Source organism: Epinephelus lanceolatus, chromosome 5 (genome assembly GCF_041903045.1).
Source record: "Epinephelus lanceolatus isolate andai-2023 chromosome 5, ASM4190304v1, whole genome shotgun sequence".
Lineage (NCBI taxonomy): Eukaryota > Metazoa > Chordata > Actinopteri > Perciformes > Serranidae > Epinephelus > Epinephelus lanceolatus.
This window is the reverse complement of record NC_135738.1, coordinates 41223821-41245847: the sequence shown is the minus strand read 5'-3', so window position 1 is coordinate 41245847 and position 22027 is coordinate 41223821. Positions and strand designations below refer to the sequence as shown.

Here is a 22027-nt window from a genome sequence, read left to right as displayed (position 1 = left end):
AATGAGCCTGAGAAACTGGAAATCAGAACTGGAGTACAGAGAGTTGTTGCATAGAATTGCTATACTGTCTTGTTTTGTTGCATTGGTGCAGGTTTTCAGAATGTTGCATTGCGAGTAGTTGCCTGTTTCCTGTAGTTGCCTGTTTCTCATGACAAATTTTAGGTCTGAACTTGGCTAAAGAGGTAAATTCAGAACAAATAAATTCAAATACATGGTTTTCAAAGTGAAATATTTCAAAGCTATCGATTAAGTGGTGTTTAAATTTCAATGTTAAGGATTCAGTAGCTGTTAAAATTTAAGTACTTTTGTCTCTTATCTGTTTCCATTCACAACATAATCCTCAGGTTCAGCTGAGGCTAACATGATGCTCGTTCTTTGATTGACTGTGTTTGTTGCTGAGCCTGAGAGAGAAAGTAACACAGCAAGAGAATACTAAACACCGTAACTTTGGAGGACACCCACTTGATCTGCTTCATATTAACTTTTGCTTTACTTTAGAATTACAGCAACAATTAACCCTTTCAGTGTACATATGAGCAGACTTGAAAAAATGTGAACCTATCCTTTAATTCTGAAAATGCCAGTACAGCAAGGACATCTGTGTTATTCACAACTTCTATGGAGTATGAGGTCTTTTTCAGCAGGAGAATGAATGCCTGCAGGCACTTGCAGCAAAAACACAAATATATTCCTCAGGCCTGGCCCCTTAACTGTCCTCCTCACCTTGATTCAAAAAATTTATCTAAAGAGAAAAATGAGTCTCAAAGAGTTCAAATGAAAGTGAACCTCTCTGTGGAGACATTAATCACAGCATTTCATTTGGATTCACTATGAACAGTGGATGTACAGGTGCTAACACAGATTATATAGAAGAGTCTGCCCATTTGTCAGCTTTTAGGGTTGCAACGGTAGGAGATTTTCACAGTACACTAACCGTCTCTGAAAAAAACCCAGTTTCATGGTATCACAGTATTACAGAATTTATATTATTATCAGTCAGAATGAGTCTTAAAGGAATTAATATTGAAGGGTTATTTTTGGTTGAACAAATGTTTTATTACTATAAGTGAAACTTGAAACTATTTTGTTAATTTAAGTATGTGTAAAAAGTCTCCCCTTTAAAAATAACTAAAATATAGGGGAGATTCTCCATCTAGTTGAATTTTTTTGATTATCATAGATAAGCAAATGTACACAGTACGATGAACTTCATTTTTTATGTCACAGTATACTTTAAAACCAGTATATCGCTGTAACCATAATTCCAATGCTGGTTTTAGACTGTTCAGATCCTTGTGTCTTTTTGCAGCATTAATCAGAAGCCTTTGTTTGCACATAGAAAGTCGGCATGGATATAGTATTTTCCCATATCGAAAGCCCTTTTTACACAGAAATCTTGCTTTAGGGCCACTGCAGGGCCCCTTCCTTTGCATTTTTACGTAGAAGTAATCAACAGCGGCATCATACAGCTCAGCATGCCAGCATCCAAGAAGCAAAAGAGGTGTGACATGTTACACAACAGTGTTTGCTTCTATTGTGACATATAACAGACGTGTCTGCAGTGCTTTATAAACAATAACGATGGCATACCATGGCAATTACAATCATTCACTGTTACATAGCTGTTATATGGCAGCTAATCTCGTCCTGCACTCCGAGGGTAACCTAGTTGTTTTCCCAGTTTTCGGCTGCTGTTCTTCTTTGAGTTAGCTGCTAACTGCTTTTAGCTGTTAGGTTTTTTAATTGCCCCGCCATGGGTCGCACACATAACAGGTTGTCAAAACCTCACACCCACCCCCTCCATGGTACCATCCTAAAACTTTCCCTTTTACAAATGATGTCCGCTGCTGGCTTAAAGGCGAGACAACTCTGTCCCCCCATTCTATGATGGAGGAATAATGGTGTGCAATTCCTGCCTTGTACAGGCAGTGTGAAAGGGGCTAAAATCAAAAGTGACATTGTGTGGACCCCAGGAAGATTAGCGGCTGCTGCGCAGCTGCTAATGGGGATCCAAATAAAATAAACAAAAAAATAAACAAAATAAACATGGAGAAGCTTTAATTACCCTATAGTTTGCTGCAGGCCAGCAGGTGAATAAGAGCCTTAATTAGTCTGACATTTAACTTGTAATTCAAGAGTAAATAGTGCTGGGAGGCCCGAGGAGAGGAACAAAGGCTACAGATGTCCCCGGTTAATCTCACTTAACACAGGGCCTTATGGTGGACCATCTAAATGACAACCTTTGCCCTGGGATGACAGGGTGTAGACAGATTTACAGAGGAATTATATAGAGTATATGTGGATCTGTTCTTGTCTTGAAGAAACCTCACTTGTGTCCCAAGGGTGCTTTGGTCTGAATGATGAGGAAAATCAAACAAGCCTGTAGAAACAAATCCACAGACAAGACCCACAACTCATCATCTCAGAACCACCTTGGGTGCCATAACTTTAGTAACTGGAGAGCTTAGGCAAAAACAGTTGAGGCCATATATTTAAACACACAAAGACATTCAAACTCGTTTTTTCACAACTCCACATATTTCATGTTTCCATGCATTGCTATTGTTAAATCAGTAGGGTATCTACATTATTTCCACAAGAGATCATTTTCAAAAAAAAAAAGAAGAAAATAATAGCCTAGATGAGTCAGATTGAGGATGTCATGAAAACCAAGACTGCATCAAGAACAGTGTCATTGGGAGGATCAGGACAAGAAATGGTTGATAGAAGAATGACTATTTCTATTTGAAATTATATTCATAAAAACATGTGGCCTAAACACCTGCAGCCAAGGGCAACATCTAAAGTGTTTTTCTGCCACATCAAAAAAAGAAAAAGAGATCACTATCATTTACAACATATAAAGTGGCCTACCCCTTGGTCACATCATCCTGGTGCCTCGCATGACTCCTTGGGACTTGTATCCACCTTCCATGCTCCTCCAGCTGATCAATCAGAAATGGTGCTACATCCAGGGTGCAGAACATTGATGTAAAAGAGAAGTGGATACAGAGTTGGAGGCACATGAAGCCAAAAATATTAACTTCCATGTGTAAAGTACTGAATCTTCCATTTCTGCTTCCGCATCGAAGAGCCCATAGGGCAGCAACACTATAGAGGCTTTTGCCAGCCAAGCAGCTAACTTGCTAGTCTAGTGCTCCCCTAACTTGAATGGAGATCAAATAATTTAATATTGCAGCTCTTTTAGTCTCAAAATGTTATCGGACTGAATGGATCAAATCCTGAAGTCTAGGGGCAAAAAGTCTCAATCACATCACATGATGGACCTGGAAGATGTAATTCCAGGGTTAGGCCACTATGTCAGATTGATTTCAAAGCCCAGTGCTGTTCCTTCTCCTCCTTCTTCCTTCTGTAAGGAATCAGAATCAAATACAGAATCAGGTTAATTAGTCACTTCTATAATGCAAGACATATTTAGACTTAAGACATGTTTAAAAACAAAATCCCTGTAAAAAAAAGTGCTTAAGTGTCTATGTGTGCAGTGTGCTGTGGAAAAACAGGCAGTGCAGAATTTAAGTGCTGGTGCTCTTTAAATGTATCATCTGTGTGTCACAATGTATCATCCCGTGGTGTTGGAGGGAGGGATGGGGTCAGCACTCGGACAGTGTTCAGAATTCTGATAGCTTTGGGAAAAAACTGCACAGTCTGTCGTGCATAGATGCCCTGGAACCTTCTTCCATATGGCAGGAGTGTGAAGAGGTGGTGGGAGGGAAGGGGTCAGTCATTATGCTGGTAGCCTTTCTGACACACTGGTGTGTGTAGATGTCAGCCATGGAAAGGTGATCTTCTTAGCTGCTCTCACTATTTGCCCTATGCCTTTTAAAATTCTTTTGTATGTAAAACATCATCCACCATCCACCAATAACAGCTGAATGTCACCATGTGTCGAGGATGAAGTACAATTTACTCAAATCATTAGCCATGTTCCTCAATTTATCTGCTCTCCACACGCCACTTCCTCATTCAAATAGGAGTTTCATGTTATAACAATACATGTTTTATGACTTATAGCATTATAATTGAAATGTGTCATGTTATAACAAGATACAGCCTATTGTTATAACAAGAAACAATTCATGTGATATCATGAAAATATGTTGTTAAAGCGTGAAACATTTCATATCATAATGCCAATAATGAAATACTGATCAGTTTTTCTTTTTCTTTTTCGTTTTCAATGTGGCTCTGGCGTGGCAGCAGTACACTTATGCATGTTTAATATGACTCATAGGGCTAGTGGAAAATGCTTAGTTAAATGTTTTAGTTAGTTGACAACTTATTTTAAAAAGTCAAAATCAGAAACATTTTTAACAAGGATGAAATTCAAATAAATAAGTTGGAATATCTTTAATAAAATAATTTCACCACAAAATATCACCACAACATTTGAATGCATTTTAAGTTGGCTCAACTTAAATAAGCTTTTCCAGGTCAAAGCAATTCATGTTGGTTGAACAAAATTGATTTATTTTTTCAGATTATAAAAGAATAGGATTGACTCTATAATGCCAGATTTGGAACTACCTTAAGAGATGCATGCAAATTGTTACCTATTTTTTTAAGATGAACTAGTGGATTCATGGGGTTAGTGGATAGTGCTTAAAATACAGAACTCTTTCAGCATTAAAAGAAGTTATATTTGTTTTATTAATGTGTTTTAGTTAGCTGACAACTTCTTTCTTTTTTTTTTAAGATTTTTTTTGGGCAGTTTTGCCTTTAATTGATAGGAAGGTCAAGTGTGAAAAGGGGAGAGAGAGAGGGAATGACATGCAGCAAAGGGCCAGAGGCTGGAGTCGAACCTGGGCTGCTGCGGCACCAATCTTGTACATGGGGCATCTGCTCTATCCACTAAGCCACCAACGCCCCAGCTGACAATTTGTTTCAAGAGGTTGGTCAAAATCAAAACTATTTTTGACATTCTTGAGTAGGATGGAATTAAAGGAAATAAGTTAGAATATCAAATAATCAAATCAAGTAATTTGACCATTAAATATCACCACAACCTTTTAATACATATTAAGTTGATTCAACTCAAAATAAGTTTTCTGGAGGTCAAAGCAAGTCATGCTGGTTGTACTTAGCGAATGGAGTTTGTCAGATTTATAAAAGACTCATAGGATTGCCTCAATAATGCCAGAGGTGAAACTACTTCAAAAGATGCATGCAAATTGTTACCCTAACTTTTAAAGTTGAACCAGTTTTTAGAGTGCTACCTGTCTGGCTTTAAAACCATGATGACAAACTAAACTGCAGAGAAGCAGTGAGCAGGGATTAACTGGGACTGAACTCAGGATTCTCATATCGTCCAGGTGACAGTCCTACCTTCCTTCCTTTTCCCTAAAGGATACTCTAAATCAACTACCATAAAACACATTTTAGTGCTGTACATAAAACATTTATTTTAAGATGTGTTTTTCAAAGACATGTCATTTTTAATTGCAAAATACATATATTTACATGTATTCCAGGCCAAATACATGTAAAATTTAAAAAAGACATGCACATTTAAGGGCCAAAAAATATTTCCAAATTTCCAAGAATCTCGTGATCAAAGTTTGACAGCCAGTGGAAAAAATGCACGCAGACAAATCACACTTCGATACCTTTACTGGTGATGGATTTTTAACGTCAATACAACGGTCAGTTTACAAGAAACACAGTTGAACATCTGTTATATATTTGTGTCAGATGTCCCTGTAGCCAGAGCAGAGAACACAGTCCTGTTCAAAGAGAATATTACCATACGCCCAGATCCTTTTGTTGAACTGTTGAATTGAGCAGACATAAAATGTGACATGCTGTTAAATGTGGCAGATTTGTTTAGTTTGTTTAATTTGATATATCAGACATCACAGTAGTATTAGAATTGTAACATACATCTATACACAAGGACTAGATGGGTTTAGCTTTTGTAAAAAAAACTACAACGCCTGTCCACAGGATAATCTCTAGTTAATATCCTTGCAAATGGATTTTATACCTTACCACAATGAGTTGGCTGTGTGGATGATCAGAGAACTTTTTAAACATGTCCGTGCATGACCATGTTCAGCCAGGCTTCCTTAAAGTTGTGTGAGAATATATTAACAATACCAGAGGAAGTTGTTCATACAGTATATTAAACTCTCAGTGAGGCATGGTCTTCATTACAGACAATGAAGACAGATGGGTTGCAGCAGATAACTGACAGCTCTTCCTCATACAAGCACACATGTCATCAACTGTGTGTGAAGGAATGCTTTGTGGTGCTAATATACAGTCAAACTGTCAGGAGAGCCAAGAAGTTGTGGCATTTTCCCCCTGGGCAATTCAAATGTATACTCTTGGATATAATATGTTTTTAATTTAGGTTGTGGTCCATCTGCATTTAATGTACATGAACACAAAATGAGCAACCATAACATTGAATTATTGGTTTTATTTTGCCACTTTGATAGATGCCTGTTACATTTATCAATAACATTTTAGTTCCTGGGTCTTCAACAGGGGGTCCACGACCCCTAAGGGGTCCTCGGAGTTACTGCAGGGGGTCTGTCAAATTATTGTTTGATAATTTAAGTTTTAATTTATTTTTTTTCTTCCAACAATTAAAATATGTATAAAAATAACAAGATTGTTAACATGAATCGAACATATTATTAGCAAGGATAAGTCAGCCCATTCTTTAAAAAACCTATTTAATTTACAGTACACAACATTGATGACAGGTGTGCAATTCCGTGAGCTAGCTAGCGCTAAGTCATTGTGTTAGCTAACATTTACGCACCATTTAAACATATTGACCAGTTAGCCTGAGCCACGATGGATTAGTTTAACTTTTCGAGCAAGAGCCTCTGATATACTATCAACTCAGTAACCACTGATGAAAGAGCAGTGGGTGGCTAATGCTTCTAGCCATGATAAACCTGCTGCTGACTTACAAGCTACAGGCAAGTGCAAAGGAGACAAGACTCTTCAGAAAATAATCTAAAGTGTAGCTTAATTTTAAACCCCTGTTGAGCATATTCAGTTTATATTCATTAAAGATGGCAGTAATAGTGAAGTAGTGAAAACTGCATCTTATTCAGTCTGTGTATTTTGTCACCTGTCTTTCTGGCAATACATTTCAGATTTTTTTTCTCTTAAATTTAGCACCTTAATCTCAAATAATATCCGAGATTGGCTAGCACTAGCCCTAATGATGATCTCTTTGCCTTAATTCTAACCGCTTCCAACCTCAACCAGTAAACATGACGAGTAGGGATGGGTGTAAATGGCTAAATAGCTGCAGTGTGATGAATCTCACCTTGGTGTGAATAACCAGATGGAGTCTGTATGTGTGTGTGTGTGTGTGTGTATGTGTGTGTATGTGTGTCTTTGCATGTGTAAACAGCAGCGCTATTCAATTACGTATTCAATTGGGCCAGATTTTAAAACCAGTAAACGTCGGTGGGCCAGGCATTTTCAGCAGCCTGTATTCAAAAACCCCTTTTTTAGTTTTTGGTAATGACAAATTTTAAACAAATAAGAATGACTGAACCAAAAAAAATAACAATGCCAACATAACAAAAAAAAAATTATCATATATTTGACTCAGACACATGAAGTGCAGAAACAAAATAAAAAAAAGCTCTCGATGCTATTTATGTACTGCCAGAAAGTCAAGTGACACACAAAACGTAACATTGGGCGATAAGAGTAATCAATAACATGCTCTGTCTCTCTCTCCACCAGCATCTCCCTCCCTTTCTCTTCCCTCTCTTTCTCCCCCCCCACACACATATCTCACCTTATGATGCTTTCCATCAAAGTCAATGAAAAGTGTTTAGAAAAAGACATAAGACTTATCTTGAGTATTTGACAGCAGCCCAGATATTTTGTAAAGCTGCTAAGCGTGGTTGGAATTACCCTGGCTTCTGGGCCAGATGTGACCCACTGGCTATGAAATGAATAGGCCTGGTGCACGGGTTATCTCAATGGTCGGAAACCTTTATTACCAATAAAGCCAACCCCCAGGATGTCAAATGTGACACACTAAAAAAATCCACACAAAGAAAGATTTCTTCATCTGCTGCAGAGCGGTGTACACAGCTCTGACCTACCGGCAATGGGAGAGGAGTCTAAAGCCTATTTTTAGCAGGTTTACCGGTGTTTAAAAAAAACACATAAACACCCTAATTTTGGTGGAAAAGGGGTATAAGAAGTACACCACCACTGTAAGTGATAGTAGAAAATGGACAGATTGATTAACGTCACTGTTGTCAGAATGTGTTAACAACAGGGTTGTTTTGTCACCCATAGATTTAGATCTTTTCAAGTTGAAGTCTTTGGCTTCATCTCAGTATTTGCCAGAAGCAAGAGGAGACTTGTGGAAGCATGATAATTTACGTAACTGCAGCCACTGGCAGGTTGTTGGAGCACAGATAGATATCCAAGCATCAAAAATTAAACACGAGCTGCTATTATAATTTTAGTTCTTATTTTTGAAACCACTCAATATTTTAAACCAACTAGTGTAGCTCACTGAACATTTGAAGTAAACACAACACAAGCCAAAACCTGAAGCACACTTTTAATAAATGTGCTCATATACTGCATATTAAACAATACACATGTTTTTGCATTTCAGTTTTTTGAACTGACACATAAACTCTTCACGGTGTCAATTTGATGTCATCAAATGTATTTACATGAACTTTACTCTGCATACCTTCATGTCATAGCAAAAAGAAAATGCCGCACATTCATAATGGGGGCTGGTGTTGCTGTATGTTGTTGGAGAAAGGGCAACAGGCTGATTTACAGGGTAATAGTATGGTATCTGATTATGGAGTCTCCTTAACAAGGCAGCACCCTCTCACCTACAACAGCCTCATTAGTGTAAACATGCTGCAGAGGGCCCAAAGGGGTCATTACCCTTTCCTTGTCAGCATACTTTCACTGATCCCATAGAAGAAACTGGTGTAAAGAAGCGTTCAAAGATGTATAACCACAACAGTGCAGCACAGTACGTTTAGTATGTTCTGCACCGTGAATAACATGTTTACACTGAAGAACCGCATTTCTGGGAAAATATGTTTTTGCAAAGGAAAGTTGAGCAATTGTGGCAGCCCATACATTTGTGCCCCATTACGTTTGGTTTTTGTGGGTTTTTCTACATTTTTATATTAACGTGCAGTCCTCAACAACAGCCACATGCAGCTTGGTAAACATTAAGTGTACTTACTGTCTGACCAGACATATTAAAGATGCAAGCTCTTTGCTGTGTGTATTTCAGGAGAGACTTAATTTTAAAAGTGATCAAATCCATTTTATTTTTGAAGTGTAGAGACTGAGACTGGTGATTAGACCCCATCGTAAAATCATTGTAATGGGAGTAGTGGTAAGCGAGACGGGTCCATGTCATTGGACCGACATCCCATTAGTCCGACTCTCTGCGGTGCTGAATGGCTTATTTCTACCTTGATGGCGTACCGCGACCGCTCTGGGTCAGCTGGGAAAGGCTTGAGGTGAAGCAGGCTCACGGCTTATGTGTTTGTCACTTTCTTTTTCATTTTAACCCACACCATGATCTTTTCCTAACCCTAACCCTAACCCTAACCAAGTGGTTTTTGTGCCTAAACCTAACCAGACCTTAACCACAGGGCATCATGATGATTTCGGAACGGACTTCGGAACATTGGGTTTAATATGGTCGGAACAATGGGATGTTGGACCAATGGGCTGTCGGACCAATGGGCAGTTCCCGGCGAGACACCGGTGGTGGTGGTGGTGGTAAAGAGAGTTGGCTGAAGTTTTGGATGGATATAGACAGACAGTGAATGAGAACAGTCTTCCTGAGTTTCAAGTGTATGATGGGGTTGTTCAGTAGGAGGTGGATTTGTTTGGTGTAAATGTTTTTATGGGTATGTGGGGAATGCAGAAACCAGAATCAGCCATTTGGTCCTGTATACCACTTGTTGTGGATTGTGTAAAGCTGTAGATTAAAGACCAAACTCCGCTCAAGGACATAGTCTTCTTTGGGCACATCAGAGGAACTTAGTTTAAACTCCTGTAAGGACACAGTGGTCAATCAATTGCTGCCGGATCACCCATGTGGGGATCCGCCTCAGTTGAGAAAGAGAAAATGTTGGCATTGTTTGTTTCGGCAAATCACAGATATGTTACATTTGTAAGTTATTATGTTGACGATATGTTGAAACTTTATGTTTCAACACTGCGGTTAACGTGGTTAAGCTTAGGCACAAAACCCACTTAGAAAAAGATCATGTTTTGGCTTAAAATATCTGCTTGTTGTGGCACTATCCCACAGCTGGAAATGCAATGAAATTTTTGTTGGTCTTGAACAGTACTCTGCAGCTTGGCAGACGTTTCACCTAGGTGTCACGCCATCCAGCATCGCCACCATCCGTAGCTGACATATCAGCTCATATAATATAATCTTTTTAGAAAAGTTGATATGAAACATACAAATGTAACATATTTGTGGTTTGCAGAAATGTACAATTTCCGTCAGACTTGGCCTTAAGAACGATTGTGTCTTCAGAGAAAACTCCCAAAATCCTTGTTTGGGTACTTTCTTGGTGGTTAGGATGTGACCCCAAAAAGGTCAAACAAGGCAAGGAAGCACACTTTGCCTAATAACTGGCTTAGGATTCAGAGACGGGCAGGTATCATTGTACTCGTCTCATTGTAATTATGGAGGATATTTGCTGCAGGCTACCACTCACTCCTTACATAATAACCAGTATAATATCATCAATGTTAGGTTTCCATCTGCTACACTAAGACAAACCTGTTCGGCCACTGACATCGAGTCCTAGTGTAGTGTGATCCAACTGACTGTAACACTATGAAAAGCTCACTGAATTTACAACAACACTCACAAAAAATGTAAATAATCTTTGGTGGTACAGTACAAATGAATCCATTCAGACCCACACAGACATGCACCACCACACACATACACAGTCTCAGGCATTTGCATGTGTATAAACACGTGCTGACATGCAGGCTGAGATACAGAAACACAGTTTATGATACACTCAAAGTCTCTCTGAATCTTCGTCAGCTAGCATTATGGACTGTACAAGCTTACATATGAAAAGACTTTAATGCTAACTAAATTAAATACTGAGATAATGGCCCAGTCATTGTATCCAGCACTAAATCAAAGGGCAGTTGTCCCAATAGTTTTTTTTTTGTGTTCTTCACACGCAATGACTTCCAGATGGTACAGAAGCCCTTTCACTCTCCCACCTTTAAATCTTCTCTTCAGACTGGCAGCAGCATGTGTGAGGGATCAGTCAACTCTCTTACACACACACACACACACACACACACGCACACACACACACACACACACGCATGTAATACATTAGAAACATTTTGGAGTACTGTAGTCAAGGGCATTTCGTATCCATTTCAGACAGTAAAGGTAAAGTAGTTTCCTGTGTGTCATCAACCACCAACTGTCTGCGTGAAAATCTGTCACATATGTAGCTGAAATTAGCTCAACTGAGCTGTTTTTGCTGCTGTTGTGCTGTTAAATGTGACTTTGGTTGAATAGAAAAGTAGTAGCAGAAAAATCTTACATATAAGTCTTGCTGGTTTTATGTATTGATCGTGAACGTAGAGAAACAGGCTACAATATAACTACTCAGGGCAGGTGCGCCTCATCAATTCATGCCCATGCCTGTGTTCGCCCCTGACAGGCTCAGATTGTTATAATGAGTGTCTTACAACATTACCGAAAGGACCCTACAGAGAACTGAAATACCTTTTGCTTGGTCTGTTTTATGTCCAAGTCTCGTTCTGAAATCATGTGGACTTTCCTATATCGTCAACATCAGCTAAATATTCAGCCATGACACTGAAAACTTTTAGATAACACTAAGCTACCCTTTCTCTCTTCCAACACAAAAATCTATGACTGCAACACTATCTCACTCCAACCTCATCACATATCTACGCTTGGTCATGGACTTTCCACGTCAACATAATGTGCAAGGTAGCCTGGGTGCTTTGGTTGTTGACACTCTGGAACTGTCAAGTTCAGCCTGTTACATGCATTGTCTCTTTTCAAATGCAATCCCGTTTTCACAGGAAATGTACAGTTTGCATACGGTCTCTTTCAAAATAAATTCATTGTGTCAATACAACACACTGAATTGATGTTTTTTTCCTTCAACAGACACATGTGGTTATGTTTAGCCTAGTCTCTATATACAGACTCTACATTCAGTGAATGTAGAGTCTGTAGGCAAACCCCGGAGACCTTGCCTCCGGAAGAAGAGCAGAAGAGCCCTGGTTTCCGGTTTTAGGCTGTTTGTAGTCCACGTGATATTGACCAATCACGTTTGAGCCGGCTGCAGTTGTTGCCAGGTTAAACGCTCCGTGCGGTGAACTAACGAGGCAGAACATAATTGGCGTCACTGCAAACTCTGAATCCATCGCAATGGTTCAGCATATTTACTTATATATAAACGGAAGTTGGAAACGGAAATTCGCCTCCTCTGCCCAAATCAAACCGGAATGCCAAAAAATCGGGGGTCTGCCCCCAGAGGCTGTATCGCCGTCTGCTGGAAGTCAGACGCCGAATACAGCCGATGGGTTCCGAGAATGTGTTTAGCCAACACACACATGTGGTCAGGCTTAGAAAGAAATAATCATTCATATGGGAAGTGAATACCGGCCTCCCAGGTGAAAGCTGGTGGTTGTTGGACCAATCCACCAACACTCCCACCTACCCTATTCAAACTTTATGTCCTTGTCCGGTCGTGTTTCCCCCAGATGCTGTGGCGACCAGTAACATATCATGCCAATGTGAAAGGACGGCTTACTTTGATGGTGTCTGACACCAGAAGCCACTGCCCAAGTGCTGGTACTCACGTTGATTACTGGCACTCCTCCCTCCAACTCCTCCCTCACTAATGTTTCCACTTGTTCTTCCTGCAACAAGTAACCTCTCATGAGATTTCAGAATGAGAGTTCTCTTTCAGTGAGATTTGGACACAAAACAGACCAGAACAAGAGAAAGGCACAGGAAAATGTTTAATTTCTCTGTAGGGTCCTTTCTGTAATGGCGTCAGATACTCATAAACACAATCTGAGCTTGCTAGTGGCAAAATCAAGAGCTTTTATTGGACGTAAATTGATGGGGCGCACCTGCTCCAAGTGCCAGCTCCTGCCCTCTCTCTCAGTACTGTCAGTTTTAAAAATTGTTGTTCCCATCAGTCACCTAGACATGAAAACATGGGAAAATAGAGTCCAGGCTTCAAAAAGTTCCCCTTTTAGATTTCTAAGTAATTCATCTTGTAGCTGGCAAGTTCCTAGAGGAAATGTAGCTACCTGCATTTGAGCTGAGGACAGGGCTGGACTGGGACAAAAAATCGGCCCGGGCATTTTGAGCCTAGTCCGGCCCACCAGGTATTGATGGAAAGACAATGAAGCCTATGAATGAAAACAAACTTTCTTGTGACACCGCTTGTACACTGTCTTGTTGGTGTATATGTACTTGTCTAATAAATTTAAATCTACACCATCCTCCCAGTCCCATTATTCTATACAGTACTTACTTAGAAGAACCCAAAAGGCTGCTTGGTCTAGTGAACCTCCTGAACAATGAACAACGTATGATGGGATCCTGAAAATTGGACAGTGAGGAACAGAGGTGAGACATGATCATTGATGAATATTAAAATGAATAAATGACAGATTTAGTAATATTTTCATAGACTATGTACTCACCACATCAATAAACAGCACAGCAACACATAATATTTCCTCAAACATGGCAACCTTTAAAAAGTGAAGGGATATTTTAAATTGAATGGAAACATGCCCACAATAAAAACAAAATACAGGTAATTATTGTCCATAAGAGTTTGCTGTTACATGTGAGTAAAAAAAAAACAATAAGATAAAAACACAACATATCTAGAATAAAGAGAATATTTATGTATAAAAGACAAATACATTTAAGTAGTTACTTTTAACTCCAAGCCACTTTTATGTTAATGAGCAGCATCACATCTCCTGGCAAATCCTAATTTGATTCAATCTAAATTATATCTGCAAGTGTAGAGGGTTTATGATGAATACTAGCCTAATCATTTGGTTTTACATGAACATTTTTGCTCTGTTGAAATATTTTACTACCTAACTAATAAAGACTATACTTAACTAACTAAATGAATAAAGTTACTGAAGCACTAAGATCACCATCACTAGTATAACATCATAGAAACAGCCCAGCAGTAGAGAAACCCCGTCATGCTGCTCAACAGCCAGCTAAATTGTTAAATGGCCTACACATAACTATGCTGTGTTAAGAGTTAGCAAGCACAACGAAAATAAACTATCAACCAAACTTGATTCATATCTGACCCAGGTAGACTGCTGTTCATCACTTCTTACCTGAAGTTCAAATTCCCCTCCAGTCGCACTGCCTGTGCTGTCGTCATATAATGCAGCAGCCGCGGGTCTCCTCCTGCCTCCCCCTTGCCTCATCCACCTGCTGACGGCCACCTCCGCCATCATTACCTGCTGCGGCTGCTTTGGATGCCAGTGCGGGTGCGGTCACTGATGCTGCCGCTGAAGAAGCTCTGCCATAGCCAGCAAACATCTGTGTTATTTAAACACATTTGGCAGCATCTTCCTAAAGGGCTTGTCTCTTTTTCTCTCTTATTTTTTCCGCACCTCCTTTGAGTTTCTTCTCAATTTTGTCAATCTCCTCTCTCTCTGTATGATTGATTGACTGGCAGCCGAGGCCCAAGTGGGAGGGGGCATCGACCCTCGGCTATAATTGGTCCAGCCCAGAATCAATCATGACTAATGGGCCAATCTACCAGTTTTGTGTACCAATAGGTATCATGACATGACTAAAAAAAAAAAAAAAAAAAAAAAGCCCGGCCCAAAATTACCATCGGCCCCGGTATGCCCGATGGCCTGTCCAGCCCTGGCTGAGGATGAAGGAAAGGGTTCATTTGTATCTGAGTAGTTAAATGGACAGAAAAGAGCATGATGAGAATACTGTAGAGATGATCATCCATTTTACAAAATCTAAAGTCTTCCAACAACACTAGGTAAATACAGTTAAGGGGAAGATCAAGAGCCTGAGTCATGTTTCAGTTTTTTCACCTCTTGCTAAGCAGCTGTGTGTGTGGATTATATATCTGTGAGTCAGAGGAGAAATGAAAGACAGAGAAAGAACAGGAAACTTATGAGAAAAAAACTAAATTAGTGTAAATAAAGTGACTAAGAGTGGCAATTGCACAACCCAGTAACTGTGTCCACACATTATGTCATCTTAGACCTAGAAAATTACACATTACTATTTAATATTTTCAATATCTTGATAATCATGAGAGCTAGTATGGTGAACAAACATTAGCTTCCTATTGCTAAACAGTGGGAGAAGCAATATTTAAAAAAATAAAAAAAAACTGGTAATATTTTCTTCTCTAAGGTTAAGGTGAAGATAAGAACTACTCCAAAACATAGACTGTATATAAAGATTGACAACCCGCGCTGTACAGAAGTGAAGCTAAACTATCCTAGGTACAGCCGTTGCCATCTTGCTATAGTGACGTCATTCAGAGCCAGAGTCTGCGCAGTAGCAATCTCTGCAGTATAAAGGTTGCCACCCATACACCCTTCCGACCAATTGCTAGCAGCGCCACTGAATGCGAACCCACCGAGTAGTTCATACAGTTATCAATCATGTTGTAAATCCCTGTTTTATAGTATTAACAATAACATACAGCAGTGTGATAAAAACTACCTTAAATCCATGCATGCAATAAAAAAGACAATATCTGGTTGTGCCGCACCATTTTCAGACTTAAAAAAAAAAAAAAACGTCCATCATTAGACTGACGAGGTGAGTGTAATGCTAAACTGGTGGCATATTCTTTTAAGCTTGTATCCTTTTTTCACACTCGTGCTGGCTTAGCTTGATTCAGTTTGGACAGGGATTTGTGTCTCCATTACAACAGGGCTACCCACTTGATTGTGCATCTTAAACTGATGACGGCTTGACTGGAGTGATGACATTTAAAAGCAGTGGGTAGATTCAAGACTAAAATCTGTCTTTTTTTGCTGCAAGTGTTTTTATCATCACACTGTACAGCAGGTAAAAGAAGTTTACCTGATGGAGGTGAGCTGTTTGCAGAGGTGCAGTAAGAGCCTGGTGTCTGCAGCTCTAATCTAACATCTCACTGTGGCTGTTTCTGCTTAAATTCTTCCTCCTTGCTGTATTTTTAGACTTGTTCGCGGCTAATACGGTGATAAACACATTTAATTTCCATAGATTCTTCATAGTATAAGTCCCCCATAATTTTGTTAAAGTACAAACAGGGACTTAAACTAAACTCCAAACCACAGTGATAAAGTTAGAAGCTACAAACGTACTGAAAGCTGATCATACATTGCCATTCTATCTGGTCTCTTGCAGAGACAGAATTGAGTCGAGTCTCGAAACACACATACTTGTTTCAGGGGGAGAAGGGGGTCGTCATGGGTTGGCTGCAGTTGGTGATACATCACTGCTACACGCTTGGAGATAGGGCGCACTTTTTCCCTGCTTCAGAGTTGGTCCATCTATGGAGCAGCTCGGAGTGGCTTGGCATGTCTTATCTGATAATGGAAGGACAAACTGGTGCAGCATGGTTTGACTTGGCGCGGTCTAAAGTGGTGAATCAGTTGTTATTAATGCCATTTCACAGTTTGAGTAACTCAACTCCCACTGAATGTTTGCACATTGTAAACCAACAAAGCACCATTAGCAGGACGCAGCAGACTTTGATGTTGATGGGATAATTCATCATGGCCAGATTTACCCACTACTGACCAGATGGGCAGCTGTGGCTCAGATGGTAGAGTGGGTCGTCCACTAATCCGAAGATCAGTGGTCCAATCCCCGGCTCCTCCAGTCCGCATGTCTAAGTATCCTTGAGCAAGATACTGAACCCCAAATTGCTCCTGATGGCTGTTCCATCAATATGTGAGTGGTTAAAAAACTGAGTAGCACTGAGGTGGCACCTTATATGGTAGCCTCAGCCACCAGTGTATGATTGTGTGTGTGAATGGGTGAATGTGACTCATAGTGTAAAAAACACTTTGAGTGTTCAAAAGACTAGAAAGGCGCTATACAAGTGCAGGTCCATTTACCATTCACCATTCCTCCCACTCTCCACTCTCTATCACCTGACATTTCACTTATTTCCAGGCTGAAGTTGTGCAAATTCTCAAATAAATTTGCAACTCATCATTTACCACAAACCAACTGACACAGTGAACCTATAGGCCTTTCAGTGTTCCAAGGCGGTCTGGGGCCGGGGCAGTTGCCTGGTTGATAATCAAAACTTGAATGGGACACAGGTGCATCCTCAGTACTCTAGCTACAGACAACCAAATTGTTGTGGGTTTTCCATTATAGGTGGGAAATATTTAAAAACAATTTTAAACTATCAGTAAACCACACCGTAGGCTTTGTTTTGCTGCTTGGATAATTCACCCCTGATCCGGGACTCCTTGTCAGCGATTATCAACTGTAGTTCAACTTCAGAGCTCTCTGACACCGTTCTCAAAGCAATAGATACGGCCCCTGGGGGGTTTTAGTTGATTGAGTGACTTTTTCCCAGAGTCTGACTGAGTCACTTTTTGTGACTGACACTAAGAACACCTCTGACCATCTGGAGGCCATCTGGCCTTGATTTAATTTTTTATACCTTAGCCATGAGGCATTATGTTTTTAGGTTATTGGTCCATTCGTCCCATTCATGTAAACCCAATATCTCATAAATGCCTGCAGGGAATTTCTTAGACTTGGGCAAAAACATTCATTTTGACCAAGGGATTATCTCCAGGTCTGAAAGGGGAAGCCAATGCAGATGTGCCTTAGGCCTGCAGTCTTTCTAATGGCCAGCAGAGGGCGACTCCTCTGGTTGCAAAAGTAAGTCGGATTGTAGTCAAGTCTATCCAAAAGTGACCCTACTTCTCACTGGATTTAGTAAGTACAGAGTTAGGATAAGTAAAGATTTCCCTATTGAGTTTTTGGTTTAAAGTCTTCTCCAATACAGCATGATCATTTAATAAATTATGGTCCCATTGAGAGTAAATGGACGATAAAGCAGAGCATGCTTTGACTACCTTGTAAATGACAAGTTGCTACCGAGTCCTCAGCTGCTCAGTCATATCCACCCCCTGCTCCTCCACCGCCCCACCCTCTCATCCAAATATGGTCACTTCTTGCATCAAAAAACCAAGATGATGAACTCAAGGCTTCAAAACAGTAGTCCACAAACCAATGTGTGACATCACACTGGCTATGTCCACTTTATTTATACACTCTTATGACTTGGACTCAAGAATTAACTTCATGTTCTTGTGAACATGATATCTCATGAACATCTGGTGTGAATTTTGTTTTTTTGTGTGGTCACAGTTACCTGTGACCACACAAACCACCACACAAAACATATTTTTGTCCATAACTCAAGAATTCATATGCTGATTATGACAAAATTTCACATAATTGTGTTATAGGATGAAATGACGTCACTCAGGAACAGAAGGGAAGGCATTTGGTCAGAGACTGAATTTTGACTCTAATCTTGGGCGCCCACCTTAAAACTGTGCTGATTGTAAAATACGTCCATGCTGCCGGGTTGAAGATTTGTGCAATCATACAGGTTTTAGAATTTGTAGCATCATTGAAGCAACACCCATATTTGAAACATTGTACATGAGTCCGGACGGACGTGTAAACTGTATCTTGACGGGTTCTCAGAGGCATACAACCACAAAGCGGTAATTCTAGTTAGAAGACATATACATTAAAAAACAGATTTTATTCCTGGCAAATTAAGTTTTCAGAATTGCCTGTCTTTAATTAATGTGTTAACCTTTGTTTGTTTGTTTGTTTGTTTACTTTTTATGTTAATTTAAATGCTCTTGATGTTCGTACATCAATTAAATGGCCAATTAAATGTAAGCAAATTAAAGGTTAAAAAAAGAGAGTGAACGACAAGATTTGCTATAAATCTTCTGAAAAAGATACATATGAATGACAGTTATCTGTATGTTGGATTGACAGAAGTCATTGTGTGTTTGCCAGCTGGCATGAAGCCAGTCAACTGTCAGAATAATCATTTGCTTACTTGACTGATTGGTTGGTTGAGTGATTCTGGACTACTGTGAGCTTTGATTATTTTGAAGGTAAAAACGCTGGATTCTTTACTGACACAACATCACACAGCTGCTAAAATAATGACGAGGCTGGTTAGATCAGATTAAATGATGGAGACATAATTACACACTCTCCCCTGTAAGACGTACATTATCTTTTGCCTCTCTCCTGAGGAGTGGTCTGAAATCTATTTTTTTTCTTATCTGAAGCAGGATCTAGGGAGAGATAGTTATCATTTCTCTTTTTTGTACAGAACAGGGAAGTTATGAGACAGGCAACAGGTAGCGTGCTTCCTTTCCTCACTTCTGCCAGACTGATTAGGTGTGTATAAGTGTTTTAATTGGACAGGACATCCCAAGTGGCCAGTGTGAAAAGTAAATATAAAATGACAGTTGATCTAATGCTCTGTGTTTTCTTTTTTTTTTTTTAAGGCCTGTTTCTGCTATCGCCTGTTCTGATGGCCCCAACACCAGCCAGCATGTGCACGCCCTTGAAGACGCTCAATGACAGCCTTAGCCACAGGCGACGGTACATGGTGAGAGAATGATGGCATGATTACAAGCATGTCTCAGTGAATATGGAAGCAAGCGAGCAAATTTTACCCACAAATTAACACATCCTTAATTACGTCAGTGATTTACCGCCATTCCCAGAGTGACTTTTAACTGACAACTAGATAATAATAGGATAGTATAATAATGGCATTTATGGCAAGAGATTTTCCTTAAACAATGAAACATTGTTTTTTCTATAAAGTTCGGTGTAATTTTTAAAAAATGGTTGCAGAGATATCCTAAATTTAATTCCTAATCTGAGACAGGCTCCATAAACACACCTCTTATCTCTGTTCCTGGTTAACGGCCTCATCTTTTAAGGTCTGTGCCCCCATGTATCTGTAGCCCCCAAGTCCGAGCTGACATATTTATAGCTCCTTTTACACTGCCTCTTCAAGGTGGGAATTTCACACTGTTATTCTGCCTCGCCGTTCTGTTTAAAAGGTACATTTGCAGAATGTGGGGACAGAGTTTCCTCACCTTTAAGGCGGCATCGGTGGTAGTAACAGCACCTAAATGAGATCTGTATAAAAGGGACAACAGCAGGACAGGATCATGGGTGTCACAGGTGTGATGTTTGTTATTGTTTATAAAGAGGCCAGCGCTGTTGTGTTAATTGTCACGTGTCTTTTGCTATGGTTCTGTGTAAAAATGGTGGCATAAAGGTGGCATAAAGAGGGGCCTTCGTAGTGACCCTATAGTGCGATCTGTGTGTAAAAAGGGCTTATAATATCACTCTGGTCATTTTCCCAGACTTGACAAAGCTCCTCCAGAGAGGCAGAAGACATTATTAAACCATTTCAATAGGTTGAGTCATACTCCCAGTTACAAATGAACTGACCATATTGTGTATAATTTGTGGAGTGACCCTTTAAATTGTCATCCTGTGTTGATAATTGTCCTAAACAATAAAACTGGGATATAAAATGGATCAGTGCTATCCCTTTAGCCATAATTCACATTCAGGTGCTGTTAATTAGTTGATTTATCTGTAGAGTGTGTGAGAGAAGACAAACTTCTCTGTTTGCATACAAGAAGTGATATTGTTCACTGACAAATGTTTCAGTGCAACAATATTTTTGTTGACATATGAATCCATTTGGAACTTGAATGCACATGACAGTACTACCCCTAATCCAATCTTATGGAAATGATTTATCTCACTGTCTTATTAGTGTCTATCCCAGATGGGGACTCAATCATAAATAGAACACGACATATTTATTGTTATTACTTGTTGTTATTAGACAGTTTGGATTTGTGTTGGTTTTTTAAGATGTACTAGATTTGATAATAAATGTCGCAACCAGTTTCTCAAAGACACAACACGTTACAGCGCTCTCTTTATGAGATGCACATGCTACATTTTTTTTCTTTCTGTTTTTCTTTGCATTACAGAAGCACAACTTCCCCATCAACTACACCATCAGGGTTCATCGTGAGGAAGTCTTTAAAGTTTCAAGCATCAACAGAATGGTAAATGTTTTTTCCTGACAGAGGACAAAGTGGAGGAGATTCCTTTAGAGATGCTTACCCTGTGCTTTATGTTGTAACACCAAATGACTTTTCACACAATTTCACTGATGTAGAGAAGCTTCCAATTTCAAATTAAAATCCCGAGAGTTATGTTAGAGTTCTCGTGATCTCGATCGTTTGGTGTAAGGTGGTCATAAAACTCAGTTCAAGCTGTCTTAAAGTCAGCTCTTTTCTTGTCATGGTGCTCCGATAAAATCAAACATGTTTTTAGGCTAAGCTCATGCTTATATTGAAGTATAATGACATGAACATGGTCAACAACCAGTAGCTGCGCTCTCTCCAGGACCAAACAGGAAGCAGCAAACCAGGTAGACAGTTAACATGGGAGGGAACTCTTGGCAGGCACAAGGATGATAACACTCAGTTCTCTTGTACTGTGGAAAAGGCGGAGAAACTGGTGGAGGTGTGTAGTTGATGTTTCATTCGGTGCGTGTCTCTCCACCAACCGGCGAGAAATCTTAATTTTTGAAATGGCTCACCTGTCATTTCCACTGTCTCCTCCCAGTTACATATTTCTTAAAGGGAGTTTGGTGTAATTTTTTTCCACCAGGAGCAGGATGGGAAATAATCTTTAAAGCAAGTTAGCTGTAGTCTTTTTTTCAAAGCCTTCTAGTGTTTGGTGGGTGTTACAAATCTCACAAAGCCAGACTTCAGGTCTGTGACTTTATGCCACCAAGGTCTGGCTATGGAGACTAATACAACTCCAACTATGGTTTACCTGTTGTGTCTTTTTATGTATACATTG

At 39.7% G+C, this 22027-nt stretch overlaps 1 protein-coding gene across 2 annotated transcripts in view; it reads left to right on the top strand.

Moving 5' to 3' along the window:
- The window catches only part of il34 (interleukin 34), a 43652-nt gene that overhangs the window by 10842 nt on the left and 10783 nt on the right, over positions 1-22027 (top strand). For both annotated transcript variants that reach the window (XM_033635876.2, XM_078168245.1), the window contains exons 3-4: positions 19624-19727; positions 21145-21222. In XM_033635876.2, the coding sequence (XP_033491767.2) occupies positions 19624-19727; positions 21145-21222 (182 nt within the window). The remainder of the gene's footprint in view (positions 1-19623; positions 19728-21144; positions 21223-22027) is intronic.